The sequence below is a fragment of the Falco peregrinus genome, chromosome 1 (genome assembly GCF_023634155.1).
Source record: "Falco peregrinus isolate bFalPer1 chromosome 1, bFalPer1.pri, whole genome shotgun sequence".
Classification (NCBI taxonomy): Eukaryota; Metazoa; Chordata; class Aves; order Falconiformes; family Falconidae; genus Falco; species Falco peregrinus.
Window position 1 is genome coordinate 94,605,591 of NC_073721.1, and position 22,210 is coordinate 94,627,800.

The window sequence follows — 22,210 nt, forward strand, 5'->3', positions numbered from 1 at the left end:
CACTACCTTCTGTCACTAATACAGTCACAGGCTGTTCTTGCTTCTTGTTTTGTTTTGTTGGGTTTTTTTTTTTTCTTGAAGGAATTCAGCAGTTGCATAACATATTTCACTATCTTTGAGCTTTTCTTTATATATTTAAATGATGTAACTATTCACCTCTGATTTCATGGTAAATTTTCAATATTTCATCAATCCATTACTCTAAGGTCTTACCATTTTAAAGGCAGCAATAGAAGTAATGCATCCTGGCCAGATGTCTCCCATGTGTCTGAGGACAGCATGTACCCACCACCCTGCCTCCCTCTTTTGGGAGCTGATGAGGGTAAAAGCCCACCTGATTAACTGCTTATGACCTAATCAAGAGTTTATGAATGTAATTAACACAAGGAACAGAGAAGTTATAGGCTTGGATGGAAGCAATCACATAACCCAAAAGGGCTGAAAACTATTAGGACATAATGAGATTGGAGCTGTCAAGTAGCAAAATAACCATGGACACAGAGAATCAAACACTTCAGCTACCATTGTCATACACAAATAAATCACAAGAAAACTTCAGGTTTTGATGGCACCCACAGGCATTAAATTCACATTGGACCAAAAGATCCCAGATGTGCCGTTCTTCAGATCATGGAGAAAGCCACATCCATTTTCCCAAACTTGTGCAGGAATTTAATGATCTGCTATATGTTTTTCCTGTGATCTGAACACTAATGCAGGAAATATGGAAACAACTGGTCAAACTACAAGCCAGATAAAGCAGCAAGAGAACAAAGACAACAATAGAAATACACAGAGCACTATGCTGACATAAAGGCAAAAGAAAATTATTCTGGAGTAATCGGAGTATTATGGACCTTGCTAAAAAAGGCTTAATGTCAGAAAAGAAATTGTTCAAGAAAGCAGGACACTGTGCATGTCCAACAGGAGTCCAGTAGAGAAATACCCGCGCACCTCAGGTAAGCCTCAGAGCCTGATACCAAGGATTTAGAAAGAGGCAGCACTGCAATGAAAACAGGCTTTGATTCTGAGAGCACAGAATGTAAAACAGGCAGTGGGCGAGCCTAAACTCAGCAAGAGTCCTGAGCACCACTGCATTAATAGGAAGCAGGGATTGTGCTCAGAACTGAAGGACAGAGACATAAAAAAAAATGTAGAGAAAAAGGAGTCCTTTAAACATACCTTTTGTACATTTTAAGGCTCCATTCATAAACTGAAAGACATTGGCTGAAGCTGAAATGGTTACTGTCAGTAAGCGTGGAAAGGTGAGAAGACAAAGAGGCATGACAGCAGCAGGCGTAGGTGACGAGCAGTCCTGCTTCCTTGAAGACATCGTTTCTTTGCTCCAGGCTGGGGAGAAACGTTGTTTCCAGCTGACTCAGATGCTGTTTTAGTGCATCCTCGTCTGTGTTATCAGAAGAACAAAACAGGGGAATCTGGGCTGTCAGGTACTGTATTAGTTTTTCCTCCAGATCTTTCCTCCAGAAGTTTGGACTCCAGGTGGAAACAGACTTTGTCTCTTGGCTGCTGCCAAGCAACTCCACTTCCTTCTGCTTCTCCCACTTCAGTGATTCCCCTACTGACTGCAATGGCTCCAGGAACATCCTACCATTTCCACTGAGTGCTTCTCCCACCACAGTCCACATTCGTTCAGCCAGTAGCATATAAAGTGATTCAGACTTTTCCATGCCATCTTTACCAGAATGCTCCAGATCATAAATATAATCACAAGCTTCAAAAAATTTTCCTTGCTCAATGAATCCACAGATGGTTTCCTCTGCAACAGAGTAACAAGACAACTTGATGTTTGTTTGCTCCTCTGTAGAAACCATCACTTTAATATCTGAGTACTGAAGTATGTATTTTATATGTATCCCAGAATTCCTCAGGATCTACTCAAGATCATCTCACTTAAGGTCTAGCACTAGCACCTCTCTGTTTCCTCAGGACAAGCACTTTCTTTCTTTTGTCCTTTCTCCACCAGGCTAACTAAGCCTGCACACTAGTCTTCTGCAGCTTTCTGTCATCATCCCAGTAGACCTCCTCACATGGGCAATGCAGGTTCATTAATAACAATCTTTCCTTAAGGAATGTACCTTTTGTCCAGAAGAAAAGCATTAGAGAAAGGATATCTTCTGGAAGAGCCAAGAGCTGCAAGTCAAGCCCAGAAGGAATCCTTTGTCTTCTCTGCAGAAACCCTGGCAGGACCAAAGTGCTGCAAACCCTCCTGTAAGGTCCCTCCCACCTGTTCACAGGTTCTGCGTGGCTACAGAGGCTGTCACTCCTGCCAGCGAGCTCTTGTCTTGGGCTGAGACTGTGCAGTGCAGTCCAGGGCCCTCTCTTTGCCGGGGCTTTTTAGCTAGCCTGAATGACTACATGCGCTATATATTTTGCTCAAAGGTGACAATCAGAAGGTGGGCTACTTATATGCACTGTCTCAGCAATGGGCATTTGTGTAACCCCCGTGACTTCCACATCTGCAAAAAGCTGTGGTGACTGTGCCACTGCCCGGATCACCAGACGTCCTGTCAAGGCAGCTACGAAATCTTCAAAGTTCAGAAGCTGGAAGGAGTTTTTCACCGCTGCTTGCTTCCAAAGAATCTTACTCGTCACACCCAGCCCATCACTAGGAGTTAAATGTAATGTCACAATAGCTGCACAGAGCTACCATTTTTTTTCTGTGCATTTTACAGATGACAAAATTGAGCAACAAATGGTTGAGAGTATTTGCCCAAAGGTATCTGGAACGGAGCTCAGAGGAAAAATCAAGTTTGATGAGAACCCAGGGAATGTTAAGCAAGGCCACAAGCAGTGGGATGCTGAAAACAGTTCAGGACACAGCTCTGGGTGTAGAGTGAAGAATGAAAGAGTATGAGCTTCCATTATCTTTCGCCTGTATCCTAACTTTCCTCTATGGAAACACCTTGTCTGTGTAGAAAGAATTAAATCAAACGGGACTGGAGGGAGGAACGTGACACAAAATGGAGAAAGGTTGATGCAAGGATCTTCAGCAAAGCAACGGGCAAGCTCTTCAGGAGGGGTCTAGCAAGCTGCAATCATCCTGCCTCGATATGCCCAACATATAAGTAATGGTCACTTGGTACAATTAGCCCACATATAACCTACCTGTCCATCCCCATCAGTGGAAGAACAGCAGTCACACCCAACAGGGTGTCAGTCACACTTATATCATCTTTCTCAAAGACACATCAGGAGTCTTTGCAGGGATAAAAATAAGAACAGCAAAAAGAAATACTTGTGAGGCAAAGGGAAAGTGAAATACATTAGTTTCCAGATAAGTAAGTGCACCATTCAGAAAGGACAAGAACTCAGGTGGAGGAAAGTGCAAAGCACCTGCTCCAGAAGCTAATGAAAAGGAGAGCTTGCAGGCCTGGGAGTGGCAGGGAAAGTCAAGAACTGGACCCAGAGATAACTTTGAGGTTACCTGCAGGCATCTCTCCCCCCGCTCTCTTCCTACTGGTTTCCATCTTCAGCAAACTCCTTGCCACATCCTCACCGCCAGCCTTCTCCTCCACTATCTCTTTCCCACTAGCCACAGCCTTTAGCAATTTGCCTGCCATGGTTTTCAGTTTCCCTCTCCTCTTCAATTCCTGCTTCTTTCTCTCCTCGTGCGTGGCCTTGGGCAGCATCCTTGCATTTTCCCCGGCCATTTGCTCCCACTTGCTGCCTCTTCCTGCGAAGGGTCCCCAGGAATACATTGTCTTCCTCATCATCCAAGCAGGTTCAGGTGCTTTCTGTCCAGCTGGGAATACTATCAGAAAGAAAACATCAGAAATACTTCTATGAGAGTTGGTCTCAGGGGCTGTCTCCCAGAGAAGTAATTTTTCCTCAAATTTTTTCTTTTTTCTGTGCAGCTATAGGATTCAGCTGCCTTCAGAGAAGTCTAACCTGGTCCCTGCCTGTGCTGACTGAGGACATCTTTATAGGCTGCCAGCCCGCTTACGCAATATCTCTCTCTTCTAGGAAAATAATGTCAAAAACCTCATACACCACCTAACCACAAGCACTGGGGGAAAGCCAGCGGGATTTTCAGCATTTTCTAAATGACTAAAACACCCCTGCATGCTGCCAGGTGATTCGATGACAATCCTATCAGTTTAAGGGGGTTGATTATTAATAGTTTCTGTGAAGGTTCTATGAATAGGATAGCTTTCAATAGATTCTATTAATAGTTTCACTTTCCACCCACCCCACGTGTCCCGGCTGCACCTGAGCTCTTCTTTGGCAAGGAGATCACACTTGGCTTTGGAGCCAGTTTTTTCCTTACCTCCCAGCAAGCCTAGTGTTAGCCAACAGGGAAGTAAAGCCCCAGAGAACAGGTATTGGTTTTGATGTTTTAGCAGCACCATTCAGAGGAGATAAGAGTGATCTCAGCCTTCTGGATTGTGCAATTTCCCAGCAACTATAGACGCTATTATGTATTATTTTATATTTATATGCACACACATATTTAAATAGCATAACACTGCAGCAATCCACCATAAATGTGTGTGTGTGTAGGTGTGCCCATACGTGGATGCACACGTATAGGCCTATTCACCAATCCAGTGAAAAGAAAGGAGATGTATGCCTGCTTAGTGCAAGGGCCATCCCGGTGAGTCCAGAGCTTCTAAACGTTCTGGCCATAAGCCTCAGAGCAAATTCTTGCACAGAAAGCATCATTTAAATCCAGGAGCTTGTATTTAAAATGGATTTTTTAGAAGTCCCTGCAATGTTGTGAGAAAGACACTACATGAGATAAGTTGAAATGCTGTGCTTACCGTCCTCTCTTTGCTGGATAGTTACAACTGGGGTTTATTTCTCCAGTCCATTATTACAAAAATGAAATCAAGAACTTGAGGATTCTCATCAGCTGAGGACAGAGGAGTCTTGTATTAGCCATGACAAGCTGTACTGATTCAACACCACACGTTATTCAAGAATGATTTTGGGGGGTATTAATTTAATTGGCAATTTTTCCACACAGCATCTAGATTGTTCCAAATATGTGCATTCATCTTTCTGGGTTTAACGTCTGCAGTTTCTTCCAAGATTTTCTACATTTTCATAACAGTAAAATTCCACCAGTTCCCTACTTGGAAACCAAGTAAATGTTATGTTGTTCTGGCTCTTTTACTCAGTGATTAATTCCACCAGCATGTTATCATGGAGCCGTTTGATTCATTACTAACAATAGGGAGGAGGAAATAAATACATTTCATTTGGAAGGACAAACAGAAATGACAGCAGTGGTCACACATTTGATCTGTTGCCAGTAGGAAACACTGAGGTTGCAAAATCCAGTGTTTTCCCAAGTTGTGAAAAAAGTTGAAAATTGAGAGGCTTTATGTACATTCCATTTTGACCTTAATTTTTAATCTGCTGAAGTTAAAATGTTTCCTTTGGAATACTATAGTTGCGGTGTATATGAATACAAGATGGAGTGAGAGGGTTGGTACTGCAAAGATGCATTCCAGGCATGCTGAAACCCTTCAGCAATATTTTCCCATGAAAATTCCAGCGCAATGTGTTTATGTTTCACTTCATCAGCATTTTTCCAACAAGCCTGGCTCTAACAAAAAACATTTCCCTTGACTTCTCTGTGGAGGGAAATTGGATGTCAAATTGCCAGTCCTGCAGGCAAGATTCTCTGCAGTATACTGATTTTGAACACACTACAACTGCAGATCATGCCCTAAACTGGGGCAACGTGATATATGGGAATTGCTGTATTTTCCCAGAAAGCTTCTTTCAAGGGAACACAATATGAGCCTGTGGAAAGCGGAGAGTGACTAAGCCTTCCTGAGGCTAGAGCCATCTCTTACTCCATGGCCCGCTCAATCAAAGCCATGGTAGACACTCCCCAAGACGAAAGTGCCCTCAGGGCATACCCCATCAGAGCACCACAGCACCAACAACCCAGCTGGCTCGTCTGTTCTACCTTCACCTTGTTCACAAACCGGGGGCAATGTGTGCGTACAGGCAAAGCAAGCAGCTGCCCAGGGGCGCAGGCAGCTATGAGCACCCTGTGAAGGGACAGCAAGTAGGGGTGACCTTTCTGACTGTGGGCACTGAGCCTAGCAGGAGCATGAGCTCAATTCCTTCTGCTGCGGCGGGAGCAGCAGTCCATCGTCACCTGCTCGGCACACCTCTGCCTGCAACTCTTTCCCAAAGGCAAGGGTTGAAGGGTGGCATCGCTGAGGGGGAATGTGCTGTACCAGGAGAGGACATGCCACACAGGAGCTGCCAAAAGGCCACCTGCAGTCTGCTTTTCTGACTGAGTCTTGACAGAACATGCAGGGTGCACAGGTCTCTCCCCTCTGTCTCGCATGCTGGCTTACTGCTCAGGGTAAAGTTCTGCAGCTAAAATATGGGGGTGATGTGAATCTCTAGGAACATCCTCTACCTCAGTGCTTCCATGAATGGTTTTATGCCTAGACAAGCAGAGTCCCAGGGGAAGCTACACCTTTACAGCAGAGGAGCTGCAAAGTGTCAAGATCAAACCAGAACAAAGGTGTTTCACGAAGTGTTAACATAATGCAAAGGGATTGTTCACTGTCCAAAGCCATCATTTTGGGCAGGGGAATCAGGGCACTGCTACATTTCACTTGTCCCTTCCATGGGCTCCTGAGCTGCCCATCCAAGGGGAGTCCTTCCAAGCAGAAAGAAGGGCAGTCCGAAACCACAAGGACACAGCACCATAACAAGCACAGTCCTGCTTCTGAACAACCTCCTTTGTCAGGTGTACCAAATGACCTTCTTCCTCAAAAGCCACTTCTTGGAAGCCCGCCCCCTCCTTCTTCCTGGTGTTTCAATGCCTCTATTTATCCACAGCGTGACGTTCTCTAGGGGGTCATTCTCCTTCCTGCCCTGACCCTTGCTACGCTCACTGCGAAAGAGGAGCAATTTGTCTTCTGGGAACATCCCCAGTGCTCAGGAGTTTCCCCCGTTGCCTGGAGCTCCTGGAAAAGCCCACAACCTCCCCACATCACTGAGACTCTGTCTTTCTATCTCTGGTAAAACTGTAACTCCTTTGTCTTTGGGATCTTTCACTAAGCAAGTGAATCTCTCAGATAAATTTTTATATTGTTTCTCTGTTGACTTAACTCTCTTGCTACTTCCCATTTCTTTTGCCTATATAGATAAAAATCTCTTCATAATAAGCAGATTGTGTGCCTGACTTAAACAATAGCTGCTTGGTCTGGATGCTAATCGGATGAAGTCAGACTATTAGCACTTCAAATTAAATTACTTTGCAAGAGTCCAATTACATTAATATTCCAATCCCACCAAGACAGTGATGTCCCTGCTTGCTTCACAAGGACTCCACATGAATGTGGTCAGGCATATACAACGACAACTTTGTGCTCAGTAGCATCTGTCATATGAAATACACTTGGTCCTCACAGGCGGGCTGGATCTGCAATATCTGAAAAGAAAAATCTGGAGGGTTTTTTTGCCTCCTTCTCTGTTTCCAGAACGTGCTGCTACCCTCCACCACTTTGAACCAAAGGCATGAAAGATGGCAGAAAGGAATATTTATTACGATGATAAAACATGCAGAGCAGGACACAGAAACATGGTTGTTCCCTAGGATATAAATCCAAGCAAAACCGCTTTGTGAAGCTATGCTGTAGTCTGACAATGTGTTCCTCCACCCACACGCAGCATCTTTGATTTCATCGGCAATCAAAAAGCAGCCAGTCTGCGTTATAAGCAAGGTAGGCTTTTTGGAGAGAAAGAAAACAAATAAATAAACAAAACAAAAATACCTTTCCCCCTCCAGTTTGACACTGCAGCTGGCATTGCTATAATGGTCATACGCACGAGGTGCCTTTGTTAATTGTGCAAAATCAGCTGTTTATTGTTCTGTGGACAGCATATAGTTATATGCTAAGGATAACCCCATTTCCTAAAGAAATGAGACAATGCGGCCACAGGTTGCACGCATGTCTATGTTCACCTGATGCCCTGCCCTTCAGTGGGTTTTAAGTCAATTTTAAGCAATTCTAAAGCTAGTTTTAACCAAACTGACTGAGAGTGGCTGGCACAAAACAGTACATCCTCACATACTTCATGAAAATATGTGGCTGAGGGGAGAGGGTAGACCTTCACTGCTCCTGCTGAGGAACAGCAGAACATGGCATGAACTCAGCTCTTATTAGACACAAGAGACTCCACCCAGCAGCTCAATCTGAAGGTACACAGACACGGTCTCCTTGTCTCCTCACCAAATCCCCTGTTTACTCTCCAGCTAACCTGTGTGTGTGCAGCACAAATATTTAATACAAGCAACCTTCCCCACAGCAGCAGCTGAAACAAAGCTGCTGCCCTGCGGTGCCTCCTCACCCCAGGCTGCACCCCCCGCACCTCCCCGAGACCTGCGTTACCACAAACGGGCCAAAGAGCTGTGAGTTTGGAGCTAATTTGGAGCTGCCGCGGCTGCCCGATGGACATCGTTGGAGCAAAAGCAAAAGAAGGGGGTTCTGCCTTTCTCTTACTAGGCATGTCTTACTAGACATTACTGGAGTCGCTCTTCTCTGCTCAGCCACTGATCTTAATCCCATTTTGCAAAAGTTAGTCTGAGACTGCTGTCATCCTCTGGACTTGTCTGAAATTGGAGGAATTCAGTTCGTGTGAAGGGGACAGAGAGATGGATTGACATACAGGCTGCATGGTCCCAGCAGTTTCAGAAACCACACTGAAGTCCTAAGAATAAGTTCCCCCAAGAACTGAATATTGCCCCTTCCCCTGCCCTGAATACTGAAACAAAACACATTTGGGTGTGAGGTACAATTTGTGCTGCCTCTGTTTGACTCCTGATTGTGAGGACCCTGTTTCAAACTGACCTCAATTTTCACTTAATTAGTAACCTATTTTGCCATTCCTTTGGAACATTTTTAGCTAATTCCTGGGGATTTTGCCTAATTCTGGGTTTGGAGGTGGGGTTTTTTTGGTTTTCCCTTTTCAGAATGAAACAAGCATTGCTTTAAGGAAGATGTTTACCCTTTTGACAACGACAACAATAGTAGTAATAACAAATAAATCACACAACCTTCAAAATTTTAAAGATTAACTGTGGGAAGCCAAGCAATAGGAATGTTTGAATATCCTAAAAATCCCTGCATTCAGAATATCCTGTTGACACAGTAAGAGCAGAATAAAGCAATACTTCCTGAAGCAGCAGCTTAGTCTTCAGTAAAGAAACTGGGTCAAAGCTGGAAATTCCCACTCCCTGATTTTGCCCCACAGGCCTCCAGCAAGGTCTGAGGATACTGTAGTAATTGCAACTTCCTTCTGTTTTCTTTCAGCATCAGTGGAAGAGGGAGAAAAATTTATCCACCAGATAGACTACATAGCACAATACAGATTGGTTAAAAAGTAGTTTCTCCAGACCACAAAAATGGGCAGCTAGGTTCAATGAAATGCTGGGCTAATAAAATATTCCAAAGCAAAGGTGTTAACTTTCACATATTTAATAGACCTGAGGCTGTGTTTGGAGTTAGGTTATATTTAACTGTGGGGAGGGCACAGGACAAAGCTTCCAGTTTCCGTGCCCCCTCTGGCTCTGTTGGGAGGCCAGTGGCTGGCTTTGCATTACTGGTGTGGAGGGACAGGGGATGTGGGGAGCAGAGGGGGCCTGCAGGCCCAGGTCAAAGAGGGGATGGAGCTGGGGGGCTCCATCCCCTTGCCCCATGAAGGACAGTTTGGTAAAAGCCCCCCACTGCTTTCTACAGCATGGGCTGGGCAGGACGTGAAGTTTCCGTAAAGGTTTGAGGGCTATTTTCCAGTTTCTCCACAGACAGCAAGTTGCCAGGGAAAGCAGCTGGCATAGAAAACATACGGGCTGAAAAGTGAGGCAGGCTGATGAAATCTGTGTTTTTCCAGGGCATCCAGAGTTCTGCATAGGCAGCAGCTGTAGAAGAGATACTGTCTGACCTCATTCTCCTACCATATATACTTCTATATAAACAACATAGACAATATATACCCCATGCCAAATTGCAAAGTATATATACTCTCCCAAGGAGGGGTTTGAAGGACAGGAGGCCTGGCCTCTCTGACTCAAAAAATATCAGGAAAATTTATCTCCTGTTATTCAGGGTCCCGCTTGTCTCTTCAGTGCTCAGAAAGCCCAAGTCCTGGAGAGCAGCTGTGGGAAGTTTCTGCAACAGAAACCACCGCAGTGCTACAGGCTGTCAGTCTGGTCACAGCCCTAGAGGAGCAGCGACCCAACAGCTTGGTGTCTAATCCTGCAAGTTATCTGAAGAGTTATCCAAGGAAGGCTCCAGGGGCAGGTATGCCAGAGGGAAACTACAAATTAAATGATGCTTGCTATCCTTGGGATGGAAAGAGCTTTCTTAAAAAAGAAATTATGGATATTGTTTGCTAATGTGGTAATGAATGCGTTACCTCAACCACCACCATGTGTCTTTTCAGGATGATCCATGATTTCATGGATTTCGGGGTGGGGGGGGTGGGGGGGTGTTGAAACCTTGTATTATGAATATTCCATCTCCATTTGGACAGACAAGCCTAAAATTATTTTATTTGAGTCTTTTCATTTGGCTTAGATTGACAAGATTCCTCTGTGCGTTTTTACATAGATTCTTTCCAGCAGTAAAAACTTTTATGTTCAACTTTACAGGAAACTTCCTACACACGTCTGTACTCACAGCTCTACACGGAGCAGCATATGCAGAGATTTGGGACTGAAAATCTACATTACATCATTTGCATGTTTTTCCTGCTGCCACAAGAGGCCAGTGATTGTGTAATTTCCAGTTTGCCATGTTTCACCCCCACCACCCTGACAATGGCTCCACAGGCACATCTGCCAGACACCATCTGGAGGGTAAAAATCTTAACTACCGACTGGCTTCCAGGACATGCTGAGACCTCTCAGATAGGAGCTGGGCACATTTAAATATTACTGCAAGATCAAAATTCAACCACTTTTCCACTCAACATTCACGGCAGGTATCTCTGGCTACAAACTAAGGCAGGAAGGCCCCACACACCTGCGCTGCCAAAGGAGTCGGTGTATGGGATGGGTACCTTAACATTGCTGAACACTTTGACACAGCAGATGGGTTGTTTAGGAGAGGAGGTGAGGGAAAAGAGCTTTCATACAGACACCTAAATAAATCACATTTTCAGAAACACTCAGCACGTAGCATCTCCCATCGTTGCTTCTGGACAGTCTGAGTAACAACTCCATTCCCACCCCACAGTGAGCAGGGAGCTGGTTTAGCCACTAGCCCTGGTAAAGCTCAGGATATCCGAGAAGATGCCATATCACACTGTAAGAAGGCCAGTTTTAAAAGATTTCTGCAACCTATAAACACTGGAGTGAGCTAGCTACAGTGAGGGGTTTGCTACAGCAAGAGGAATCCAAAAGGGTCCTAGGAGAGAGCTAATCACCTCTGAAATGGTTTCAGAAAAATACCCTGAGGAGGACCTCTGCATAAGCACAAAGAAAAGTATTAAATTTTTATCAACAGGAGTGCAGGCTGAAAAAAGCAGGCCTCCCAAATACATGGTGGTAAAACATTTACACTGCACCACCATGTTTTCTTCCAAAACTAGAAACACATTTAGAGGAGATGTGGCAGTGAGTGTCGGTCTCTTCTCCCATATAAGCAACAGGACAAGAGGAAATGGCCTCAAGTTGCACCAGGGCAGGTTTAGATTGGATATTAGGAAAAATGCCTTCACTGAAAGGGTTGTCAAGCACTGGCACAGGCTGCCCAGGAAAGTGGTGGAATCACCATCCCTGGAGGTGTTTAAAAGATGTGTAGATGTGGCACTTAGGGACATGGTTTAGTGGTGGGCTCAGCAGTGCTGGGTTAACGGTTGGACTCAATGATCTTACGGGTCTTTTTTCTATGATTCTGTGATGTCTGAGAGTCTTCACCATTTACTGACCCACTCTTTCTCACCCATTCTACACAAATGAAAGAAATGCCGACAAAGCAAGAGATGAGCACAAGTTGGAGGGGGAGGCATCAGGTGCAAGCAAGATAAAGGAAAGGGAAGAGTATTTGTCATGTATTCATCTGCTGCCAGGATCAGGATGTATCTCATCCTTCCGTTGCTTCCCACTTCTCTGATCACTGAGATACTCTCTGCAAAGTGGAGGGAGCGCTAAATAAAGATTCAGAGACACTAACCCAGCTCCCGAGAGCTGCACAGCACTGACTGCCAGCGCATTGGCAGCGTTCCTCTGCCGCCTTCGTTGCAACCACTCTGCTGACGTTCATCACTTAATGCAATTTTTTTCTCTGCAAAGAAGATGTGATCCTCAAGGAACCAAAATTCTGTAACTTGTGAGGATGTTTCTAAATTATAAAGCAAATTTTAAAAGGAACCACTATTTGTTCCCACCCTGAACAAGCATGTTATCTGTACTGTTGTGACCTTAGATCTCCAGCATGTGTTATTTACTGGCTGTCAAAAGCCAAGATTCTTGAAACTCAATTAATAAGAGCATTAAGGCCACATTCCAACAAAGGATTTAAGTAATTGACTATTTCAAAGATAATATTCAGCCTTTTAGCTGTACAGATCTGTTTAGTGAGCAGGAAACAGTGGTGTGGAGTGGTGTTTGTACACTCCATGGCTACATGACAACAAATGGCTTGGAGTCAACATCTTCAAATTGCACAAACTGCAAACCAATTTAATATAGCTGATCTTGATACAGCACAGAATCGTTGGATTTTAAGGCAGCTGCCTTGGAGCTTGTTTGTTTGAATGAATGAGTTTTTCATGGTATTTTCTGCACAAGGTTTTAATGGGGAGCTTCTAAGCCCAATAATGGTTATATATTCACTGAGGTCTCTTCGGCTGTTACCGCACTCTTCCCAGTTAAATATAACTTCAGTGGGCAAAATGGGTTAAATGGCAGCAAAATAGAAGCTTTCATGCTCAAAAGCTGTTTTGCATCAGGGAAGAGAAGACTGCACTGATTTTGTCAATGAGGACAAGAAGCTGAACTGGGCACTCTAGCCCTGATTCCTACTAACCTTACCCTGGGTAACCATTTAGGTCTATGCAAAAGGAAAGCCAAAGAACTGTAAAATATCTTCTAGATCACAGTGGTTACAGATGCCACTTTGTACAAGTGGGATGTGAGTCCTTCGTGTCTGCAGTTGCCTTCCCCCACCCTTTGCACATGTAAATACAACTGAGAAAAAGCTTATTAACATTTTCTTTCCTCTTGCTTCCCAGTCCTGGGGGGCCATCACACACAGATAATCAGGAACTCCAAACTGGACTGCAGTCTTACATAAAATATTAACACAATGGATCTGCAGTGGTACAACTAGTTGCAAGAAGCGGCAGCTACTGATTTATTCTAACATTTTATTTATTCTAACATGTGATATTCATTTATTCTAACATTTTTTGAAGGGAAGAGATGGGGAGAGATATTGGTATGTATGGCAGGTACTGACTGATATTTAAACCCTTTGGCATTACTGTATGTGCCTGCAAATAACTGCCAGTGCTATTAGTGGCTGTCATTGACAACAGCATGTAAATTACTATCTAATCTGCATATGCAATCAAATAATTAGATGCCATATGTAAGAACAGTTATTTATAGGTGCAGAATCAGAGAAAAAATTTAAGTCCTATCTTCATAATGTATCATCTCATGAATCAGGTCCTCTTGAACATAGGTACAGGTCTTCATTACTGAGTTAGTTCCCCATCTTAGGTTAAAAAATATTTTAAAATCACAATTAATATTTCATATTATTGATTTTCCCCTATGATGCACTGAATCAGTAACGCCTGCATCTAGCCTGCTGGCAGGAAGCTATAGTTGCCATCCAGAAAACGCCTGTCAACTTTTGGAGCTCGTTATGAACAAAACAAGCCAGGAAAAAAGCCCGTCCTGCTGAAGGCCCATCCACTGCATTCAATGAAGGCTTGATCTATTCTTACAAACAGCTGACCTAGATTCTCTGCCTGAATGAGAGCATTTCCCAGCATCAAGGCTGTTCGGAGAGTCAGAAATTCATGTATCGCTTATTATGAGAGAGGGGTTAAAAAAAGAAAAAGGATATAATCTTAAGGGAAAGCTATGCCATCAGTTTGTCGTAAAAGAGTTTTACCCGTATCAACACAAAGCGCTCCCTGACACACTTCTGCTTTCATTTCAGAGTCAGGAAAGGGCTGCAGCCTTCATTTCAGCACACGCAGCAGCATCCCAGGCAGCCACAGCTCCATGGAGAGGCTGAGATGTGCCAAAGCCGTGGAGGACACGACCGCACAGTGGGGTGACCAGCTTGCCACCCGCGGCTTTCCGGCAGCTTGGAGGCAGCTCCTGCCCCCGGGGCTGCCAGCAGTGAGGCTGTGCTGGATCAAGGAGTGCTGGCTCACATTGTGCCAAGAGGAAATGAGCAAGTGAGGTCTGCTGAGCCCCATGCTGCCAGGTCGTGATGGGATCCAGCTGCAGGCACAGCACACATCCATCACCTCTGGGAAGCTAGGAAGGCCAGGACAAGGCAATGCCATGTCCTACTGCTGAACCACACAGGACGCTTCTCCATGTGCCAGTCCTCCAAGAGATTGGAATTGCATTCTGTGGCACTCATGTAATGGTGGTGGTATGTGGCTCAGAGGGACAGAAAGGCTGGTCAGCCCTGGAGTAAGGACCTCCAAGTCCTTTTCTTCCTGCCTCTGCCACCAATCCATTTTGTCTACAATCATACTCCCCATCCCCCCAGGATCCTCCTGGGCCCCTCCATAAGCCAGGCCAGTAACCTTTCATATTAACCAGTAATACTCACCAGTGATCGGGGGACACTGAGGATGTCCATCACTGTGAGGGACACCAGCTTGATGCTAGCCCTTGATGGCTGCTGTCACTGTTGTCACTGATGCTGAGCTGCCCACAAAGAGCAGCTCCAGGTCCAGGCCAGCACCTGAGCAGCATCTCCCTCAGGGGGATAAGGAGCTGGCAGGCAGGGGCTAGTGCAAGACACCTGCATATCCCCCAAAGTACAGCTCCCACCCCAGGGCTACACTGCAGTGCTGGCTGTAGGGACAAGGACAGGAGCACAGACCAAGTCCTTGGGGTGGGCAGGAGCTGAGCAGTCAAAGGAAGTTTCCTTCAATACCAAAATGTTTTGATGTGCCTCACAGATGGAGACAGAAAGCTAAATTAACATACATAAATGCAGGTCCTCTGATCACAAAGATATTCTGCCCTTTGTCAAGACATGAACATCCCAGACCGAGTCTACAGAAGAGGACTTCTGCTCATGCGGACCCTCACTGCTGCACCACACAGGCACAACCCACACATCCAGCCCACCTGCTGCGGGCTATGCTGCCAGGGAGCATCCCCCCTTCCCTCCTTCTCTGAAGCCTCCAGAGGGGCTGCTGAGGGGAGAATGTAAGATCTAATTAACCACCTCTCAATTCAGATCTGGTTCAGCAAATGCAAATACTGCATTGGGCAATTGGGTTTTCCTCACCAACTTACTTTTTGCATGTGGGCAATATGCAAACTAGGTCAGTATTATTCCTACTGAACCGCTTGCTATGGGTATTATTTTTAGAAAACCATGTGATTGTCTGCCTTTTATTTATGAGAGCACAGAAAGATCCACTGTATATTTTCCTGTCTGTCCTGTTTGGGGTGGTTTGTTTTTTCAGTTCTTTGGGTGGGTTACTGAGATCTCAGGCCTCTTCTTAAAAGGCAAAGTCAGACTCAATCAAGAGATCTCGCAGGCTGCATACCTTGGCAGTCAATGAAACCAAGCACACGCAGCAGTGAGCAAAGCAAACCAGACAAGAGCACGGAGAGGCTATGAAAAGGCAAGACAGTGATGCAGGTAACAGGGGACAAGGACATGGAGCAAAAAATATGCAGGGGGTTATGGGAGGTGGGGAATCGGGCAGAGTTTGAAGGATGACAGAAAACATCGCACTTAGATCTTCACAACTCCTGAAAGGCTAAACCCAAGATCTCAGCAGCTAGACCAAAGTCAGCAGGAGAGCCAAGTTCAGCAACAGAAAACTTGTCCAGAGGTTCAAGTTCATTTTTTGAGACCTCTTCGTAACTCCTTGTCACAAACAAAACAACTTGAGGCAATGAAATCCTGTACCGGCTTTTCATTCAGCAAGTTAGAGGTCACAACCCAGACAGATATCCATCAGACAACCAAGCCAGGGTGGATCCCCTCGAGGGGGAGAGGGCCCCTATGGTCAGGACCTAGCAGCAACCCTCTGTGTCCAGGTCTCTAACTGCCTGGTTTTCATCTGGCCTTGTCTGGGGAATCCAGAGTCTTTGCCCAGGGCGTGAGTTAACAGGTGATTCAAGTTCTGGGGATGTGGATCCTTTTGCTAACCTTGCATGGCCAGCGTGAAGAACTCTACATCTCTGCCGATAATCCAGACTGCTTTTATAAGCAGAAAAAAGGCATGGGCATGGGCAGTGCCCTTCCTCTCGAGAGAATACAGATGTCCAAAACAGGCCAGCCAAGCAGCACACCAGCACTGCCTAAATCTCCCCACCAACAACAGAAGGAATCAGAATGAGTAGCTAAGACTTTGATGCATGTATTTCACAGCAGAAGAACCACAGCCTAAATTTCCAGAAATTAGCTGTCACCAAGTGTCAGAAACTAGTCTCCAGGCCCACAGGTCTTCTGACTTTCCACTCACATGAAAAAAATCAGATGTATATGACCTGTGAGGGCACAGGGTCAACTCTATGGCCAATGAGTCACGCGCCTTTACAGGCTGCATATCAGGCAATGGCCCTGGCAAAAGCTGCTTGCTAGGGCAAGTCATCTCGGCAGGAGGGGAGCCCTGCATGGGCGTCTTGCTTGCCCACCTGCGCAGGACACCACCACTAGTCCAGGGCTTCTGCACAGCTGGGAGACACTGCTGGCTCTTGGCTTTAAGACTGTGCAAGCAACATAGTATTTTGCTGCTGAGAGGATGAAAACATGAGGACAGGCTTCTCCGGCCACCGGGGAAGGGGCTGAGCTGGCTGGGAGGGCCTGGTGCTTGCTGACACCTTTTCTGCCTGTGCCTCTGCCCAGGAATCGCTGCCCCAGGAACTAGGGCCCTTTTGGGGTCCCGATTGCCTCTTCGGCAATCCACCAACGCAGTGCATACACTCAAATTCAGAAAAGCTGTTTTCATCTGTCCTTTGTAATTGATCTCAAGCCCTGAAGTTCCCATTCCAGGCAGCCTGGCTCCTGGAGCTAACTGCTGGTACTGTCTAGGTGATTGCCCCTAAAAAAAGAAACAAGAACTTCAAAAGAAACAACATAGGCAGAGACAAAGACAACTGGACCGCATCCAATTCAACTTGCAAACTAGAAATAACATCTCTTTCTCCAGCGAAGACCATGCTGCCACAGAATATCAAGTAAGCACTGTAAAGAAAGCTACACAAGCTACGTCCTTCACACTGGGCAGGCAACTGTAGATTTTCCTGCAAACAGAAACAGCACAAATGAATGGTGAAAGGCTAGGCTCTCTTAAATGTGGCACAGCATGGGAACTCAGCTCTGTGTTTCAGGGGGGGAGTGAGAATCATATGCAGAGATGCTTAGTTTTAAGAATATAGGACATACCCTTCAAATTTGCTGGAATAGCCTGGGCGATACAAGCTGGCTGGAGGATTAGCCATGCGTCACTGTGTCATCATCTAACACTTCTATGCCACATGATTCTAACATTGCTCCCAGGAAAACCAGTGGTCTGGGATAAATATTATGAAGACAGCTTCTTATAGCCCAAACTTTCAATTTTTTTTCCATCCCTCACATAAGACTCACACATGGGTCACTTCTGCTACCTATCACCTGCAATACATCACATCTGATGTTGCACTGCATTTTGTGTAACTATGCTTTTTCGGAATCAATTCATACAAAAATAAAATGTACTTTATCAGTCACTGACACATGCATTCTCTATCTTATTGTTAAAATCATCAAACTAATACTGCCTTGAAAAAGAACTGAAGGCAGCAACTATTCTCTGCAGTCATTAGTAGCAAAAACTGCTTTCCAGCCATTCCAGTCACTCTCCTGAAATTACGCAGTTACTTGTTGGTGCCAGATTCCCATTTATCTCAACACCCTTTTGTAAAAACAACAAACAATAGCTTCTTCTTCAATTATCAGCCTTCCCATAAGAGGAAGAACTCATGTTACAAAGGAAGGGCCACATAATCATGCCTTACTAGCTCAAGGTACTTTCACAATTTCGTTAGAAATTTCAGTATACACCCCTAGGACAGTTACGAGCAGCCCAAGGAAAACAGTCTGATGTCAGTAACAGAAGAAGTACTAATGAATGCAGGACAACAGGCATAGGGGAGCTGGCAAACAAAAAGCAGAAGAAGAGGTGTAACGGGAGCCAGGTTATCAGCTGTCTGGTAAGAAGACAGCTGGTGCAGGTCTGCTCTGTTGCCCACCAGCACCATGCACTATGTCACTGAAGTTCATGGAGCCACCCCAGAATCTGAAACTGTTGCAGAGGTGAAAAATGCAAGTGAAAAATTTGCTTCTGCTAATCAGAAAGCATGAGTCCTCTCCTCTAACCAAAGTGATGTTCCCCTCACTGCTGTGTTTCCTTATGTACAACATGCATGCATCATTCCAGTGCAAACCTGCTGTGAGAGCAGATTCAGGGTCACATCAGACTGGCACACACAAAACAGTCCTGAATTCCCTCATTCTTTAAACATCCTCTTTTTTTTTTTTTTTTTTTTTTTTTTTTAGGAAAAAGCATGAGATGAAAATGAAGACTTTGTGTCTTTTTCAGGGAGGGTAATGTTTTATTTAAGATGGCCTGCTAGCACCATGAATTTTACATGGGAGAAGCTCCATCCCACAACATCCTTAAACCTCTCCTCATTAGTCAGCAGGGCTCTAATCCTTCAGGCAGGAGATGTGGCACCTCCCACCAGGAGCTGTGGTATGGGGGCTGACTCATATTGTTTACAAGCGTATCCCTTCTCTGTACCGACCACCACTGAAACACAGCCTGTCCTGAAGCATTGCCTTAGAGACCTTCCTGGGAGACAGATCTGCTGCATCAGCTCCCCCTCACAACTCTTCCCACAGAAATCCCCCCCATGCAGGCTGTTTGGACATACAGGGATGTGAGCAGAGGGCGGGCAGGTCTAGCTGAGCAACCTATCTGCTGCAAGGCATCTGGAGGTCGCAGATAAGCAAACACCGGCAAGGGCAATACTAAGGACACAGATATATAAGCAGAACAAGACAGGCAGCAGATTAGACATACCTTCCCACGATTTTGGGTCCGGTGCAGGACTTTGTTGATGTCTGATGAGCTATGCCTGGTTGTAAGTGTTCAGAAAGGCCAGCTTTTACTGTAAACCAACCATATTCAACCCCCAATTAGCCACGGAAGATTAGCTGGGTTGGGGATTAACTGGATACTTCCTCCCCATAGCAACCATGGCTACACCACCATGCCACCACACACATACCACAGGACACACGAGCCTCTGGGCTGTGCCCCACTGGCACCCCAGCAGGTGGAAGCTGTACCCGCTCAGCACAGAAAGCAGCAGGCTTGTTACAAGCCTTTCCCAGGTAGAAGACCTAAGTATGTTCTTATACCCTAACTAACATATAGCCTGCACTAGCCAGGATCTGGTTTTACCTAGGTTGCTCCATCCCACATTGTCTTCAGCGGCTGAAAGCTGACAATACCTAAGTGATCAGCCAACGCTAAAACAAGAACAAGCTGCATAGCCTGCAAAAGCTGTCCCAAGCGTTAGGCAGCTGGTGCACTGACACCGTTGCCTATGTGCTGAGTAATGATGCCTCGCTCTCTCTTTGTGCTCCCTTCCCCATCTCTTTCCATCTGTTGCTCCTTGTCTTCCACTTGGATTGTATGCTACTCCAAGCAGGGCTCACACCTAGGACATAATCTGTGACAGGGCACCACAAAAATCGGTCTGATCAATTCACGTGAGTAATTAGTGAATTGGAGTCAACGTTGTACGGGAATGTGTGTATGAATGGGTTAAGCACAGTGTGTGTGCATGGAAAACATGACTCATAAGTGTTACTAACATTTTTCTTTCTCATGTCCATAAACCCAAGCAAGAAATGGAAGAAATGGTAGTAGTGGGTAGAAAAAGACAGAAAGGCAAAGAGACAGCAGGCTGGCAGGCCTCAAATACAAATGCACTAAATTACAGGTACACAAACGCTGCGAAGAGCTGAGCATTTGCAGCTCCTACACATATTCTCACTTCTTCTTTTATAGCTATTAACTTTGCATGCTTCTCTATTTTGTTTTTGCTTCATCTTCCACATACATAGACCAAGACTTGGATCTTATCTTTGTGTATCCCAGTGACTTACTGGCATATCATGTGCACGCACAGCTGCACCCACAGGTCAAGACATCTTTTTCACTGCCTTCTGTACACGATGATAGTGCAACTATGCTGGTCACCAGGACAACAGTCACAGCCTGTCAAACTGATAAGAAGTTGGTTGGCTGGGTTCATGCTCTGAGAGAGAGCAAGACGGAGGTAATAAATGTCATAGGCAGCAGTGAACTGCAAATGGCATTTGGTTTTCCCCTCAGGGAGTTGGAATGAGAATGAACATGAGAGCAGTGAAGAAAGAAGAGGGTCTGAAGGGAAGAGGCTTGCCGTTTAACTTTTAAAGCTCCACAGTTAATGGGAAATAGGAAAGATTTAAGTAAGACACAGGGCGGGAGCTCAGCCGTGGGGCTTATCTCAACCTGCCCCATGCAAAGGGAGCGGGTTTGAGCCCACATAGTCCCAAACCTCCAAAAGGGGCAAACACTACTGTCGTGCCAATGGGCTTCGAGGTCGTCCCTGCTGGACACCAAAGCAGAGGGCAATTAAAAGAAATAAACATCACATTCCAGGCATTCCTGTTGCTATAATTGCCCCTTGCTAACAGCAGCCAGGACCGCTTAAAGGACTGCACTACCTCATGACAACACCCACGGTGTCTCCTGGCTGGACCTGAACCCACTGCAGAACGAGGAAGCCTCCCCTTCCCACAAAACAGCCCCACCAAACAGCACCGAGCTGAATCCGGAATTGGGCATGCCATTCAAGAAAACTATATTGCCAAACAGGCATTTGGTAGATAGAGAGGTCAACCTGTAAATCCAATCTTTTGAATACTGCCAAAGTTCAGGGAAACACAGAACTGGTACCTCTCATGTTCAGCAGTGTGCGCTCATGCTCAGCTTCAAGGCCCACAGTCTGACAATTTTGCCAGTGCAGAAATAGATGTGAAAGATGGTCTGAAAAGAGAACCAGTTGCAACTGGAATTCAGTCATGTTATCTATAGCCTATGGGCAGGGGGTGTGTGATGTTATAGACAGAATTTATCAAAGTGGTAAAGCCTTGTCAGAACAAGAAGGAATTGTGTGTATCCAAGCGAAGTCCAAGAACTCTCATAAGAACATTCCTCATAAAACTGCTAAGAAACAGGGTCCTGTCTCTTTGAGGGATACTCATGGGCACAGCAGGGCTTCTGCCAGAGCAAGGCTTGCATTAGCTATGTTCAAAATAAGGTCTGAAAATGCAGGTCACGCTGGTCACGCTCTGATCTAAATGGGAACAGGGGAGCAATACAAATATTGCCATGCTCTATGACTTAGGATCAGGCAGACACACCAGCCAGTGCTAAAGAAGTAGGTGATGGTTAAAGGTCTCCTCCTCCCTTCTCCTCCCCGGTCCTTCCTAGACACAGAGGAAGAACTTCAGTCTCTTTCTCCTGTCTCCCAGCTGTGAGTCAGCAGCATAACAAGATTCTCTTGTTAGAAAGGTGACCCAGCATTCAGACACCCTTTTTATCCCCTAGCCTGCACATTAGGGAGAGGGGAACTGCAAAGCCAGCTGCACAAATATCTCTCCCTGGCTGGGGCTGAGATATACACAATGGTCCAACACATTCAAGGCCTTTCTGAGCACAATAAAGCAATGCCAAGAAATAGGAAAACATCATCAAGGCCACATAGGTGGGTTTCTTGCATTTGTTCTGTATCTCAGTCAAAACAGGCAGGCATAATGCACGGAGACAAAGAGGCCTTTCTCAGCAAGCAGTGTGGCATGCACTCCTGGGTCACCTCAGGTGGCTGTCTGTCTGCCCAGTCCCCTTTCCCCTGTTTTGATTGTAGCTGCATCCTTTCTGTATCAAG

The 22,210-nt window shown here is 45.5% G+C and overlaps 1 protein-coding gene across 6 annotated transcripts in view; it reads right to left on the bottom strand.

Moving 5' to 3' along the window:
- The window catches only part of LOC106112831 (exocyst complex component 3-like protein 2), a 54,864-nt gene that overhangs the window by 23,161 nt on the left and 9,493 nt on the right, over positions 1–22,210 (bottom strand). For 2 of the 6 annotated variants that reach the window (XM_055800088.1, XM_055800060.1), the window contains exons 2-5: positions 20,385–21,309; positions 19,291–19,378; positions 3,446–3,772; positions 1,183–1,777 (exon numbers count right to left, since the gene is read on the bottom strand). In XM_055800088.1, coding sequence (XP_055656063.1) covers positions 1,183–1,777; positions 3,446–3,734 — 884 coding nt within the window. In that variant the 5' untranslated portion in view covers positions 3,735–3,772; positions 19,291–19,378; positions 20,385–21,309. The other 4 variants (XM_055800070.1, XM_055800077.1, XM_027794623.2 and 1 more) reach the window with 4 other exon arrangements.